The 16,256-nt window shown below is 32.2% G+C and overlaps 1 protein-coding gene across 2 annotated transcripts in view; it reads right to left on the minus strand.

The window, feature by feature from the left end:
* The window catches only part of LOC117181493 (long-chain-fatty-acid--CoA ligase 5), a 46,959-nt gene that overhangs the window by 19,748 nt on the left and 10,955 nt on the right, over positions 1 to 16,256 (minus strand). The window contains exons 1-4 of one of the 2 annotated variants that reach the window (XM_033374220.1): positions 10,662 to 10,926; positions 7,707 to 7,830; positions 4,567 to 4,903; positions 1,573 to 2,041 (exon numbers count right to left, since the gene is read on the minus strand). In XM_033374220.1, coding sequence (XP_033230111.1) covers positions 1,573 to 2,041; positions 4,567 to 4,903; positions 7,707 to 7,830; positions 10,662 to 10,733 — 1,002 coding nt within the window. In that variant the 5' untranslated portion in view covers positions 10,734 to 10,926. Of the gene's footprint in view, positions 1 to 1,572; positions 2,042 to 4,566; positions 4,904 to 7,706; positions 7,831 to 10,661; positions 10,927 to 16,256 lie in introns of those variants that run through there. The other variant, XM_033374219.1, reaches the window with a different exon arrangement.

The following is a 16,256-nucleotide window of genomic DNA, read 5'->3' on the forward strand; positions in this document are numbered from 1 at the left end:
AAATGTCTGTCGGAAATTGAGCACGCACCCCGAGTGTCACGATAAAAATGTGTACCTCAAAGCCTATAGAGCTTTGAGAAACTTAATCTTTGACTATACTTAATTAAGTAGACAATTCAGAATATGAAGACGCATATAAATACTGCCATCTAAAAGAGATCTTTTTGATAAAGTTTTTCCTAAGCATTCCAAATACAAAGAATAAATATCCGAGCGCGAAGCGCGAGGTGTAATTATGTTCGAGCGCGAAGCGCGAGATTCAACCGTCGCGCGCCCTAGGCGCGCGATGAGGATGTGCCCCCTACGCGGGCAGATTTTTTCTGTTTAATAGTATTATTTTTGAATAAAATAAATAAGCCTATATTCTTCAGATTATTTCCATTTCCATTCGATTATTACATGCACATTGTGCATTTAGGCCCATATATTTTTTACGCAGGTTTGTGAAACTGATCCATACACTCATATTGAAAACATTTAAAATTATTATTATTTTAAATTCACGAATTAAAACGCTCAAAATTAAACGATTTCTATTTGCTAACATTGAAAAAATAATCCTTTAATTTTAAGCATTATTTTACTGATTTTTTTTTTTAGAATGGACAATTTTAAATTAAGTGTTTCGAACGAAATAATTTAAACTAAAGCGTTCAACATTGTACAGCATAAAAATATTTTCAGTCTGAAGCACCAATAGTTGAATTAATTGTTTGATAATTGTGAGTCATTAAAATTTGCAATTACTAAATTTACAATCTTGCACGTAACAATTATTGCCATTGTTCCATTTTGTACTGAAATTTTTGAATTTCAAAAAGTATAAATGACAATTGGCAAATAGTTAATTGTAATTGATTTAAATTCAAATCACTCAACTTTAAATGGTTCCAGGATATAAAAAAGATTTTAATTTCAGAATTTTAATTTAAATAGTGTTCAGTTTGGAACGAAATTTAGAATCGTTCAATTTTCAATGTGTCCAATTTAAAATGATGTACTGAAAAATGAGGAATGAACTGAAAATTGCTGAATTTTCAGTGTTTCCAAATCACGAAAGAAACCGAGAAATAATCGATCATTTTTAAGATTTCGTAGCCTGGCAGAAACCCTTATAGTTTCGGTAGAGTATCCGTCCGTCATCCTTATTTTCCCATGAAAGTAAGAGAGAAGAGGGGAAGTAGAGGAAGTCCCTAGCCGACTTTACACCGTACTATATCCTACCAGGCGTGCGATTCTACCCCGTACCCTAGAATCCTACATGGTTTTACGCGGTAGCTTAGCTGACTTTACCCCACACTTAGATAATTTTATCCCGTAGCCTAATCGACTATACCCCGTACCTTAGCCAACTTTACCCCGTACCCAAGGAGGAGTGCATGGAACGGGAAATAGGAAGTGTGCGAGGAGTGAGAGGGATGAGTAAAGGGGCGAGAGCGGATATTTGGGCTATCTAATTAATGTCCTGAGAAGCTACTAAACTCTTTATTTTAGGCGCATAGCTCCTACTTTGAATAATTGTTTTCATGCATTTTAAATGCCTACCACTGTGGCTTTAAAAAATTTTCTCACCTTGTCGTAAAGGCGATTTAGTAATCTGGGAACGGCTGGCATAACAGTGGGCCTCAGAGCTTTCATGTCGTCTGAGAGCCTTTTTATATCACCACTATAAAATCCTACTGCTCCACCAACCATGTACATCCCATTTTCACAACACCTTTCCAACATGTGTGCAAGAGGTAGAAAACTGATCATAGTATCCGAAGACGCAGGTTTATGATCTCCTAACTGAAGAATCACAGCACAGACACCTGCCATAACATTTTGATGAGTCAACATTACTCCCTTGGGGTTTCCCGTTGTACCGGATGTGTAGCATATCGTGCACAGATCTAGTGGTTTTGGTGGCACTTCAGGGTGGTTCCTTTGAGCCCCTAATCGTTCAACGTCGTCGAACCTCAAGAGCTCGACTCCTCTGTTTTTCGCCCGTTGGTTCGTCGCAGGCCTTGTTTCTTTTATAACGATTAATTTTCTTAAGCATCTGGAACAGACAGAATCAGTTCGTCATTCGGTTGGGTTTTTCTAAAGAAAATTATGGCGTTATTTCAAATTATGTGATGATTGGCAATTGCCAAATTAGCAGTCAGCAATTTTGAAGAAAAAAACATGGAAAAAGTCAGGGAATTTCTGTAAGAAGAACTTTAGTAACTGTCAAGAATAATCAAGCCACCCACACAGTCACGTTTAGTTGCCTTTTTAGGTTTTCGTAGACTCGAATAGAAACTAGTATAGTTTATTTCGGGTGTCTGTCCTTCAGTCCGTCTATCCGCCGTACTTTTTCCAATGAGGAGAAGTGGGAGAAATAAGGGTCAGTAAGGTAGGTAAAGTAGGGGAATTGAGGGAAAATTAGGAAAGGGGTTGTGAGGGATGATCGCGGGAAGGGGAGTAGGAGCAGTGAGGAAAAATGGGAGGTAGGCCATTGAGGAGAAACACAAGATGGTGAAGTAGGAATAATGTGGGGAGAAGAAGTAGGGGGCATTAGGGAAAGTTTGGAAAATGTGAGGAGGGAAACTAGGCAACTAAATAAAAATATCACTATTAAATACAGGTCCATGCATATTTCTAAGTTTCTTGAATTATTTTGGAATATTTAGCGTATTTTAGAAGGTCCGAAGGAATTTCTTAGGGATTTCAATAATTTGACAAAATTCTAAATGATTTAAAAGATTTTAGGGTATTTTTAAAGTATCCAAAGAATATTCAAGAGCTTTACAAAATTGCAAGGTATTTTAACAGGCTTCAAGGGATTTCTAAAGATTTTAAGAGGTTTTAAGTGTTTGAGGATATTTAATAAATGTTCAAAGATTTGAATGATTTTACGGCGTTTTAAAAAATTCTCAAGGAAAATTTCTGAAGAATCTAACGGTTTTAAGGGATTTTAAAGGATTTTAAAAGTTCTGAAGGTATCTAAATAAATTTTCCAAGGTTTCAGAAAATTTCAGATTTCATGTAATTTGACGGATTTTTATAATATTTTAATTGAGTTCAAAGAATTTATTCACAAGAGAATTGATTTTTCCCGTTGGATTTCAAAATATTCTAAATATTTCTATAGATTTCCAAAGATTTTGAAAAACTTTAAAGTTTTTAAAATATTTCAAAAGATCCCATGAAGTTTATTAGTGATTTCAATCATTAGAAGGAGCTTCAGAGAATTGTATAAATGTTAGGGTATTTTGAAAGATTCTAAGAAATTTTAATAAATTTCAAGGGATTTCAAAAGATTTCAAATGATTGAACATATGTTATGGGGTTTTAAGTACATTTTAATAATTTAAAGTGATTTCAAAGATTTGAGGGTATTTTTAAAAATTACAAGAAATTTACAAAAGCTGTAGAAACTATTAAGGGATTTCGGAAGACTTGAAATATTTTTTTTTAATTCCAGGGGATTTACAGGAGCTTTAAAAAATGGCAAGAGATTGCAAAAGATTTAAAAAGATTTAAAATACTTCATGGTATTTTAAATAATTGTGAGGAATTTAACATTTATTTAAGTAATTTAATGGAATTTCGAAGGAATGTTTGATTAAGTTCAATAATTTATAGGGGTTTCAAGAGGCTTGTAATATTTAGGGCATTTCATATAAAATTTCTAAGACATTTTCAAGAGTTTTAAACAATTTAAAAGGATCTATAAAGTTTTTAAATACTTGTAAAGATTCCTAGGGCCTTTATAATATTTCCAAAAGGGTTCAATGATTTCAAGGCATTTTTAAAGCCCTTAAAATATTTGAATAAATTTCCAGAATTTCGGGAATTATCAGGTTTTATATAATTTTACGGGACTTTTAAATATTTTAATGATTTTCGAAGAATTTATTTACAAACAAAATTAGATATTTTGTAGAGTTCCAAAGGTTTCAAGAGATTTTCAAATATTTTTTCCCAATTCATTTGAATTGATTCAAAAATTCTTATTAAATTATTCTGAATTCTTTTTAATTATTTGGAATTCTCTGCGATTTTTTTAATTCTCCTGAATTCTTCTAAATTCATGCAATTCTATTCAGTTGAATGAATAAAATTAAAAACGTGCTTTGTTTAATTCGACGCAGAGCGCTTTAAATTCACTTTGAATTTTTATATAAAAAAACTCATAAAAATATAGTCAAATTCATTTTGTCTGAGAAATTAGACACTTTTGGTCACTTTTGGTACGTCGGATTTACGTCCTTTTAGCGTATTAATAGGCTACGAAATCCTTTTTTATAGGCGCGCGACGCCTACTTGTCTAATTTGTTCAGGTAAATTAGGCTGCGACAACCTTCAGTATAATAAATTAAAAGCTCACAAATATAATTAAAAAGTGATATTTTTATATTTACACAAGTTGCCATATTAAAAACGTTACAAGATTAGAATCTTGGTCATGAAATATTAATGTTTAGGGAAAATAAAACTTAGTAAGAAAAAAGAGAGGGAATTTTGGAAATTAAGTTTTGCGACCAGCTATATATCCATTGAAGATAAGCCATTTTTAAATTTAGTTATGTGGATTCTTACCTCGGTGCTTTGTCTAGGAGAAGATTACATTTCTTGTCGTCCTCACAGACGACCAAACTAATATCAGCCTGGTTGATAATGTAGGCACAGGCATCGGGTCCTAATGTATCGTAAAGTGGAACGACAACAAGGGAATAGGTGTAGCAGGCCTGCTCTGTAAGGATCCATTCTGGACAATTTTGGCTGTAAAGTCCCACTAGAGTTTGTGGTCCAGGTGACAATCCACAACACACGAGGCCTGAACCGAAGTTCTTCGCCCTAAGAAGTGTTTCGTTGTAATGAATCCATTGATAGGGCTTGCTGGGGTTCTCCCGCCATCCGAGACACGGTCCATTGTCTATTGAGGAATTAAAAAAAATTTATATTTTCGTTTCATTACACTCATCGCGAAACAAAGTGAATGAGCCCGAGGGCTCATTCACTTTTGCAATCATTTAAATTCCGCGATCCCAAAATTTCAGTATCAAACTCAATCTAGGCTTCTGGTACTTTTTCACAGTATTAAGTAGGTAAAGCGCGTTTTTTTCGTTAAAGCGGTTTGTTGAGGAGTCCTCATGAAAATTGCAAATGTAATTAGAATGTGTTTGAAAGAAGTTTCAAAAATCGTGTTCGCATAGAATGATCCATCCCATTTTATTTTAAAGCAAAATATCCAACGGTAAAGCTGATCTAGATAAAACTCGGAGTAAGTTAAAAAAAAGAAGCTTCTATCATTAATAGGTTCCGAGTTATGACTTTTCAAACAAATCCAATTTTTCCGAAAAAAGGTACAAATCTAACATAAAAATGTTGTTGGTGTTAATTCAAATGGAATAATTTTGAGTAATTCTAGAAAAAATGCCTGAGTCCCAATAGGTAACAAGTTATGGCCTCTCAAAGTTGACCAATTATTCATGGAAAATTATTCGTGTTCAGTTTTTTCTAAATTCTTCGTTGGCATCACAGAGTACGTTGTAGTGCAAACAATTTTGCGTAAATCTACTTCTTTTTAGCTTAGAAATAGCAAAAAAGTGTTTTTGAAAGGCTACAAATTACGTTACGACCTCTTTGGGATACGTCATTTTTTCTTAAAATTGTTCGAAATTGCAAAAAATTAATTTAGCCTTTTTTTCAAAAAAAAATTATCTTTCTTGGAAAAGTCAGAACTCGGCACCTATCAGAAATAAAAGTTTCTTATTGTTTAGCTTTCTCAGAAGTTTGCATATTTTAATTTTTTTCTGTTGGATATTTTCTTCCAAAATATAATAGGGACGGATCATTCTGCGCAAATACGTGTTTTAGAAAATTTTTCAAACATATTTCCGGGACACATTGTACTTTTTTTCCAGCGAATTTTGAATTTTCATCAAGACCACTCAATAAACCAGTCTTAGTAATACAAAAAACGCACTCTACCTACGCAATACGGTAAAACGAGCTTTTTTTCGTACAAGATGCTTCGCCTAACCCCCTTCATCAGATTAAACATGAAATCGTTATTTATGAACCAAATTATTTTGGAAAATAACGAAGTAAAAAATAAATGGTGCAAAACAAACGAAAAATTGAACGGAAACGTTTTATTGAACTCTTCGAAAGTAACAATTTATTATCTGATGTAATTTCAAATAAAAAACATGATTTTTAATGAAAACATTTTTAAAAATGCACAAAAATTATTTTAACTATGTTCTTGAAAATTAAATTTTACCTTACTTTCGCTTCTCATCAACCATTTAAAATGTGGTTAAAATTTAATAAATTATAGTAGTGGCCTCATAGTCGTGGCGCGGCGTCAGTTCTCAGGATTAGTGTAACAGTATAAGAAAAATTTAATTTACAAAAGCTGTATTTAAAATAATTATTTTTTCTATAATAAACTTGTTTTATAAACAATAGTGTTTTTTTCATGAAAGAAACTGAGAATATAATTTAAATTCCTAAAATCGTAGAAAACCTTTTTTCCAGAAACGTATATTTTAGTAAGACAAACACCTCAAGCAAAATAAATGTTGCGAAGATTTTTTGTAAGCGATTCTAAAACTTTTTTTTAGGTCTCAAAGAATACGAAATTTCATTCTTAACCATTTGTACAAAAATTGGACAAGTTTTTTAAAACTTATGCTACTAATAGACCTAATTCTTTACTAATAGAATGGAGATGAAACTGGATGAGTTAGGTTTGAGAAACAAATTAAATGGTTTTAGAAACTTTTTCTCAATAAAGAACAAAGTTTATACGAAGGGTCAAGATGAATCTAAATCTTCCTAAAGTGATAACCGACGACTTTTAGTGCCAAGTTGAATGCAAGCACCATTAAATTGTCCATCTAATCCCAGTGTTGAATTTCAGGTTTAATATTTATAGCTACGTGAGAATGGGAATCAAGAACATTCAAGTTGGCTTCACGATTAATGAAATTGTTCTGTCGAAGAAATAAACCTTAGCTGTGTCATCTTTCAAATTAGAAAAAATAATCTATTGCATTAGGTTTCATTATATTATCAAAATACTTCCTAGCATTTATGCAAGCATTTGCCTTTTCATCTTTAAAACTCCTGCGAATTTTTCTCGTCTACCACATACTGACAAGAATGAGTCGTTTATTCTATTCAGCGGCATCACTCTTCGTCAAAAATAATTTGCAGTCTTCTAACTCTCATTAAATTATGAAACCCGTGGAATATGTAAAAAGTGGCAATTTGACAAAAAGGAGATTCCCCTTTGCCAAAAACGTAACGAAATAACAAGTCCCTTTACGAATCGAACATCTTTATTACGTGATGTAACTCGAATGGTACTATTTTTGGAAGATCGTAGGAGTGACTATTCGCTAGAGTTTATTCATCAAGACACTTCTGTCTTTCGAGCTTCAATTCTAAAGAATGTTTTCAGAGCAAAGTTAGAAATTTATAATTACCTAGTTTATTTTTCTCGTGTAAAACTCGAATAATATTTATAAATCTATTTTATGTTCTTTGGAATTTAGGCCTAAGTGTTTTCTGATAACGACCCAAGTCGATTCAAGTGTTTTTTTATTGTTAAGGAGTTTAATTCTCCACTTTCTTTTCTGTCGATTCTAATTTTTTATAATTATCAAGTATAATTTACGTGGGGATAAAATATTTATAGATATATAAGACTTTGTATTGATACTCACTGGACTCTTTGGCGCCCTTGCGAAAAGCTTCATAAAGGGTTCTTGTGTCTTCGTGAATGTAGCTAACGAATTTACCTTGCTTGCTATCCTTGTAAAATTTGGAAACCCTAATCAGCTCAGCACCCTGAAAATCGTTGCATATGAAATCCCGAAATTTTTTCCATCTGAATAAGATCAATCACAATTTTCACACAATTATTAACTCACGACATTTTTATAAATTAAGTGTCTCGTCGTCCCAAATTTTGGGATGAGTAGTCAAATATTTTTATTAAATTTGACTAGTCCCGACATTTCGGGACGATTAGTGCATCCACATTTCCAACTCCCCAATTTTTCGGGATTACTAGACACAGCCTATTTTTTTGGTTTAAATCACATCTTTTATCATTATTATTCAGAATAGAATGTTTGGATTGTTGACTAATAGCTTCTTATTCAAAAAATTCTACAAACATCCCAGGTTTTCCAATCAGCGATATATTGTTTTAAGAATATCGATTTCTTTCTGTAAAGTTGATTCTATAAAGGTGTTAATAATTATCGCAACTGCAAATTAATTGCAATTGAAATTTTTAATCTTTAAAGTTTTTGTCGATGAAATGAATGGCTTTTATTCTTAGCTGTGGAAAAAAGCCGGTCTGATGCTTATCCCCACTAAGATATGGAGGAGAACCAAATTCATTATTTTCCCCTCAGATTCTTACAAGTAAATTTGCATCATTTCAAATCTTGTAAGATTTTTGGATATCAAACTAATTAAAACGAAGTAAAATTTGATGTATAGTTTTTTATCGATGAAGTGACGTGTTTTGATCTATTATTCTTAATCCAAAATGGGTTTAATTCTTATAAGGAGAGACCGCCAACTGTAAATGTTCACGCTTTGTAGCGGTTTGCGAGAAAGTAGCCTCTAAAACATTCATCACATACCATAAAGTTGGACAAGGAACACTTCCAATAGACCAGTATCTCAGGCAGTAGAAGCACTTTGGCTTCATAGCTAGAAGGCTGCGTGTTCGGTTCTTGCTGCTTGCGTTTGTTCGCGAAAAACATGAATTTTTAAAAAATGTATTTAGAAATAATTATTTGCCTAATTGTTTAAGTTTATTGAAGAAAATTATATTTATAAACATTTTAATAAATTAAAAAGTGGTAGAAAAGGGAATTGAACAACGCAAACTTCTATGGTGAAGTGCTGCCTGAGCCATTAGCCGATTAGAAATGTTATTCGTCAAACTTTATGGCCTGGGCGAATATTTCAAAATCGATTTTCTCGATAATGGCGAAAAAGCTCATAATACTGATTTGGCTAATTAATACTCAGGTAATGAGCTTTCATGAAAAAATATATAAACCGACACTAAAATTCTTAATATTGACGGTCTCACCTTGTAGGCTGTAGAAAAAATGCCTCTCTAGCTCCGCTCGAATTTTCCAAAGCAAAGGATAAATACTATTTTGGTTTCAAAAAAGTAGATCAAAAACTCTCATATAATGGCTTTTATTCTTAGCTGTGGAAAAAATACCTGTCTAGCTCCGCTACCATCTTTCACAGCTAAGAATAAAAAACTTCTTGGTTTCAGATTAGTAGATAAAAAACCGTAATTCCATGGACAAAAAACTATATAACATCCCTAGTAAAAAAAAACAATCATCAAAATTTACTTTAAATCTTTAATTTCAAAATAAATAGCTAAAATAGTTTAGTGTATGAGAATTGTTTCTGTAATTAGTATTAACGAGCGTTAGAGAGCCCTTTATCTTATGACAGATATACACGGTCAGTGCTCTTGGCAGAACGGTCCAAACAAAATGGAACAGAATGCTTTCATTACATTTGTAATAGTAAAACATTTACGAGCGACTACAGCTATGTTCTACGCAACTTCTAAAATAAGTACAGTAATTGACAGGGGCGAATTTGGTACACCAGAGTGGTTTGTTAAGGTTTAATGAAGTGGTTTCCGGAAACACTTCCTTTTGAGGTTCAACGCCAGCAAAGAGCGATCAAATAATTTTTGAAACCCGGCCAAAAATTATTGTTAACGTAACCGATGCAGAATTTCATAATATTATTTTCTTGCTGGTATATTATTTACTCATTAACTTTATCGGCAATTGTTTACATGAACAAAGATAATTTTTCTAATTATTGTTTGTTATGATACTGTTTAGTTCAAAAATCAGTCAAAAAATAATTACATGAAGGTTAAAAGTGGACAGTTTTAATCGTACAGAAAGAATACTTATTTACAATTATAAATGGAGAAGTTTATAAATTCGATGAGTCTTAATTGGACGTTTGATTAATAAATATTATAAAATTTGTGTTCTGGAAGAGTTTCAACTTTTCAGCATTTTCACCTCTAGTTTTTCATTGTTATCTTTTCTTTATTGAAATATGTCGAATTGAAAATGTGCTTCTAAATTCATACAATATGAATATAGATTAGTGAACTAGAAATATTTCTTCTTTTTTCATTTCTAAACTCCGATATAGTTTGTGAGCATTAATTTTTTCCCTATTTGCTAAAATATCGGGGACTGCCGTAACCTGGGGCTAAGCGGGACAATCACTTTTTATTCAACGAAGACAATAGAGAAGCATAAAATGTAAATACTTCATGTGTCCCATTTTACCCTACAGGGATTTCACCCTTCTTTAAAAAAACTGATATAATTCCCGAAATTCGAGATTCCGTGTGCCCCGTTTTTCGCGTTTCATGATATATAATCTTGAAATTTATTTAATTTATTGATTTATGCAACTTTTTCAACTGGGGTGTTTTATATTTAGACATTTCCATTATGAGTAAATTAATACTCTCAAGTTGATTCGATTGATTCTTTTAGTCAATGATTTTTTAACACTTTTGTGGCTCATTCCCAAAATTGCACTCTCTCACTGTAAACTCTTTACACAAAAAAGTAGATTGAATTAACAGTTAACACCTTGATTGCTTCAGATTGTTCGCTGTCATCAAGGGGTACGTGTATTGGCTCGTGAGAAAAGCAACCCGGCATATCGGATGCTCTTCTTCGACGAGTGTCACAATAAGAAGAACACCAGTTTCTGTTCACACACTGTTAACACGAATCCAATTACATGGGAAATTATTTTATGCGCACTTTCGTTAGTTCTTTCGCACCTTGAGGCCAACTGGTCCAAGAGTGGCCTCGCCCGCACGCTAATACCAATTTCTCTGAGAGCTTTGGCTTTGGCTGCGGTTGTCACGAGGTTCTTTGCAAGACGAAGATAGAAAATGAAAAGGATAGAGACAAGGGAGAGTGAATAGACACGCGCAAAACTCATCCTCGAGACGTTTCTCAATTTAAATATAGTTTCCACTGCAGAGAGTAAACGTCGTCCTCGGTGAAACACTCGTTGGAGGATGGCCAGGTACCTGGTAAACATGCGCTTCGATTGACCGTCATCGACAGCGTGAGTGCTTACACATCTCGAGTGTTAACAGCATAGTTCTTCAGGAGAAAAAGCCATTTTTTAAATAATTTAAATAATTAATTAATTCAGGGTGTCTAGCAACCTTGAGAACCATGGAAACCTGGAAATCCGAAAAGTAATTAAAATTTTCCAGTCTTTTAGGATTTCTTATAATCTTTTAGTATTTTGCAAATTATAAAAATTATTAGTTGAAAATGTCGATACTAATTCAATTTCAAGATTAGAATTTTCGAGGTGATGAACACTCCACTTTTTAATCTTCTCTAGGTTTCTAGATTTCAAAATATTTTAAAGATTTCAAACGGTTTCAAAGGATTTACAAAGATTTCAAAAAGATTTCAAATATTCCAAAATATTTCAGAAGGTTTCACACGATTTCAAAAAGGCTTTCAAGATTTCACAGATATTTTATAAGGACTCAATACGTTTCACAAAGATTTCAGGAATTTTCAAGATTTTCCAAACATTCAAAAGATTTTAAAAAGGCGTCTACATCAAATTTTAAATATTTCAGAAGACTTCAGAAAAATTTCATAGATTTAAAAATAGCTCAAGTACTTCAGACGATTTCCAATTTTCTTTAAATATTTCAAGGATTCCAAACGGTTTAAAATGCACCAAACTCTCGGTTTCAGTCCAGTTTTGTGGGTTGTCTGAAAGTAGTCTTGGCCACAAATCGGGGAGATCTAACTTAAACAGGCAGGGCCGGATAAACCGTTTCCAATTTCAATAAATAAAATTGCGCAATCTCTGCATCCGAGTGCCTGCTATGCCTTTCCGCTACGCTGCTAGTACTTCTGACAAGAGTCGCAACCGTCTCTCGCCTGGTGCTCTGAGAAACTGCTTTGGCCAACAGTTCCAGGAAGGCCGAGACCGCGAGGACAAAATCCGAGAGTTGGGTGTATTTGAAAATGTTTGAAATGTTTTCAAAAAGATTGCAAAGAGTTCTAACGGTTTTAAAATACTCCACAAAGATTTCCGAAATATTTCAAATTTGTCAAAGACTTCACAAGGATTCAAAAGATTTCAAGAAGGTGTGTTCATCTTATTTCGAAGATTTTAAAAGGTTTTGATCAATTTCAGATGGTTTCAAAAGATTTGAGAAGATTTCTAAAGTATCAAGAACATTTCAAGGATTTCAAAAAATTCAGATTTCCAAAGATTTAAAAATATTAGAAGGATTTCAAACGATTTGAAAATATCTTACAGAGATTTTAAGGATACAAAGATTTCATAACCATTAAACAGATTGCATAAAGGCGTTTACATCAGATTTGGAAGATTTGAAAAGATTTAAGGGTACCCCCCCCCCCCCACCAACCTCATTCTCGGTGTCAAAAAATCGATTTTTTTATTGTCCTATTCGAACCTATAACTCTTTGAAAATATTCGCTAAAAATTTTTAATTAAAAATTCGAAATACTCTTGGAGTTCTAGCCGATGCACGGCAGACGTGTCAGACGGAGGTGAGAGCGCGTGTGTCGCATGGGCTTGACGCGCAAGTACACGGTTTCCTTGTTTATTCATAATACCCTCGCCGCAATTCGGCCCCCCTCGGCTTACTATGTGACTACCTGCTTGAAGAGTCAGCATTGTAACACAAAAACTATTCAACCGAACGGTCTGAAATTTGAATATGTTTTTCTATACATCAATAGCTATAACTTAGACTATTATTAAGAAGATTGATAAAGATCTTTTTTAATTTTCATCTTGATTTTTAACTGAAAAAATTAGATTTTTGAAAAATAAAATTCCAAGGTCCACCATTTTGTAAATTTTTGGCCGTAATGAATGATCGTAGTCTATTTTTTAACCAAACAGGTACTCTTTCGAATCCCGTTTGATTTTTTGGTTTCAGACGTTCCAGTCAATTGCTATCATGCCCGCCATAAAAAAGAGGACTTATCATTTGACCGCAAGAAACAGCAATAAAATGTTGATAAAAAAAATTATGTAAACATTTTTTCTTGTTTTTTAAGATTAAAATAACACATATAAAAATATTCAAACCTATGAAATCGATTTTTGTTCATTTACCAGCCCATTAAAAATCGCAAAAATTAGAATTCGAGAATGGGGAGGGGGGGGTACCCTTAATTAAAAATATATTATTACGAAGTTATTTTTAAGTTGAAAATAGTTCATAAACTTTCAGCCACACGTTCACATTTGTTTAACAACTAAGACTTTCAAATTGTAACCGTTTAAGTTTTAATGTTAAAATCTCGAAATTCTTAAATTTTAAATTGGTTTAAAATCCCAAATCCCAAATTTTCAACATCAAAGGCTTTTATTTTTTGTTTGTTCAAGTCTTCAAGAAAGCATTTAAAAATTCATGAAATTAAAAATGTAAGCTTAGAAATGAAAATTTTTAACGTGAAAAATTTTGAATTACGCATTTTAAGCTAAATAATATCATAATAGAAAAACATAAAAAATCAACTAATTGTTTAAAAACTGTTGAAATCGAACGTGGACAGATTTTTCTTCTACAAATTTGTTAAATTCGCGGTAAAAAACAAAATTCACTGTCATTTCCCGGTTTTTTTCCGGTCATTTCCCCGTTTCCCGGTACAGCGCCACCCTGAATGTTGAAGAATTTAGTATTGGAGAATTCTGAATTACCTACCATGATTGATAAATTAATGTTTTAAAATAGTACGATTTTAGATAGAAGCATTTGCAATTAATCAGTTTTTAATTAAAAAGATGGGAAGTATGAAATAAACTACTGAAAAATAGAGTGTTGAAAAACACAAAATCACCCATTGATTATTGCAGCGAATTTTTGAAAAGAAACCCATGTACAAATAATAACAATATAGTTGATGTCATTATGCTTTTTTTAAATATAATTACTCGCATATTTGTATTTTTCTTTCCATTTTAGGCAAGACATCATTTTCATTTAATTTTCATTAAAAGATACTCGTCATATTCCCTAAGATATTCTTTCAGATTCTTTTTTTTTACGCATTTAATAGATAACTAAGCATCACTGCACGTACAATTCCTAAATGAGATAATGTCCCTAAAAATGTAATAAATAGAATTGTAAAAATATTAAAAAGAATAAAATGAACCATTCTTAATAAAAATTGAATGAAAATTACAACTTTTATCTACAATATATGAGAAAAAAACAAAGTTTCAAATGACTGAAATCTAAAACATCCTTAATCTTGGAAAATGTAACTTTCAAACCATTCCATTTTGGTTGTTTCTGTTTTAATTGTTTTTAATTGAAAAGGAATTGTTTGAAATACGTAAAAATAAAAAATTGTAATTTTCAATTGAAGTCATCAAACTTAGGAAAATTTATTTTTTTCAATTATCCCACAAAAAAGAGTCCAAGGACGTCCATTGGCATATTCGCTATCATTCCCCAGATTTTGAAGACAAAATCTTTAATATTGTAGGAAAAAAGCCGAGGGAAATCTGACACTGGTAAAATCGATACTATTTCCTAAGTATCACATAAAATAATCAAATTGAGCGAAATTAACTTTTTTGAATTAATCGACAAAAAAAAGAGTCCGGCAACGTCCGTTAGCATGTTTGTTATCATGTCACAAAATTTTAAGACCCTTAAAGATTTCAAGGATTTCAAAGCTTTAAGAAATTGAATTATCTCATTATACTCCATAAATATTAGATTTACATTTTTTAATTAATTATGACCTGTTCCTGTTTTGAAGCAAATCTGTATTCGGAGTAAAAAATTGGCTAATTTCAATAGTTTCCGTGTAAAAGTTCTTGTTATGTTTTGATTAGAATTAAAAAAAAAAACACTTTACACAAAAGTTATTAAAATCAACCAATTTTTAACTCCGAATACATATTTTATTCAAAACAGGAATAGGCCCTAATTATCTAAAAAAGATACAATTTTAGTATTTATGGAATAAAATAAGGCAATTCAATTTTGAGTTTGGGCCCTGGTTCTAATGCCCTTAAGTGACAATTTGACAAACACGGAGAAAAAGATATCGCACAATGATATCGCAGAACTTCTATATTGCAAGAAAGCACAATATGATAACGTACAATCAGGTCCTGGAGCTTTGCACTATATTATATTGCACTAATATCACAGAAAGAAATGAAGTTAAATTTTGTTGCTGTCGTCTGCTACATCGTGCTTAGCAGCAATGGAAAAAGGCAGCGTATGCATGAGTTCGAGCTATAAATCGGGACACCAGATTTAAAACAATCACAGAAAAAATTTCCTGCAGGTAAGACCTTCAACGGTTAATGATTGAACATATTTCCCCGAAAGTTTCACTGAGGTTAGGAAAATAATTCTGACCTCGTTGACTGCGTCGCTCTGAAATGAGCAAATTTCGGTAAAACATGTAGAATCAACAACAGAAAACACACAAAAAATTTGTTCTTACTGATATATTTTCTCCGAAATAAATCACATTATTGTAGATGAATTAGAACTTATTTAATATCATTTCGCAAAAGCGCAAAATGTAACTGATGGATGGGAATTCCCATTTCTCTAAAACTGAATGAAATTAAACGACGCTGGATAGCGCTGGCGTCGTAATTGTTGCTACACCTAGAATAAAAATAGAGCGATTATAAGATGAAAGATTATGCAGGCAAGGTTAAAAATCAAAAATTATCTTCGATTCATGTAAAGTTTATCTGGCAAGGTTAATTTTTGTTCCGGTGAATCTTTCACCTGAAATCGATGTAAGCGTTATCTTTAATTTTTTTCTGTGATCGCTTACTGACTACTCGAACACTCGCGAGATCACAAAAGAATAAATACAATGTGATAGCGTAATAAACTTAAATTCTCACGTTATATATTGCACAATTATGCGGTATATAATGTAAAAACTTGCAATCTACGATATCACGATTTTGCGCTATTATAATGCGATAATTACGATATTTAGAGCAGGAATTACGATATATATTGTAATTTTTGCGATATAGTTTTCTCAGTGAATATTGTGTAATTCTAAAATAACTTTTAAATTGAAATTTTTAATAGTCTAGAATTTATTAATAATTTCTACTACTGAAATATTTAATAAAATTCAACAGTATAGAAATTGTTGTTA

Source organism: Belonocnema kinseyi, chromosome 10, assembly GCF_010883055.1.
Source record: "Belonocnema kinseyi isolate 2016_QV_RU_SX_M_011 chromosome 10, B_treatae_v1, whole genome shotgun sequence".
Taxonomy (NCBI): Eukaryota; Metazoa; Arthropoda; class Insecta; order Hymenoptera; family Cynipidae; genus Belonocnema; species Belonocnema kinseyi.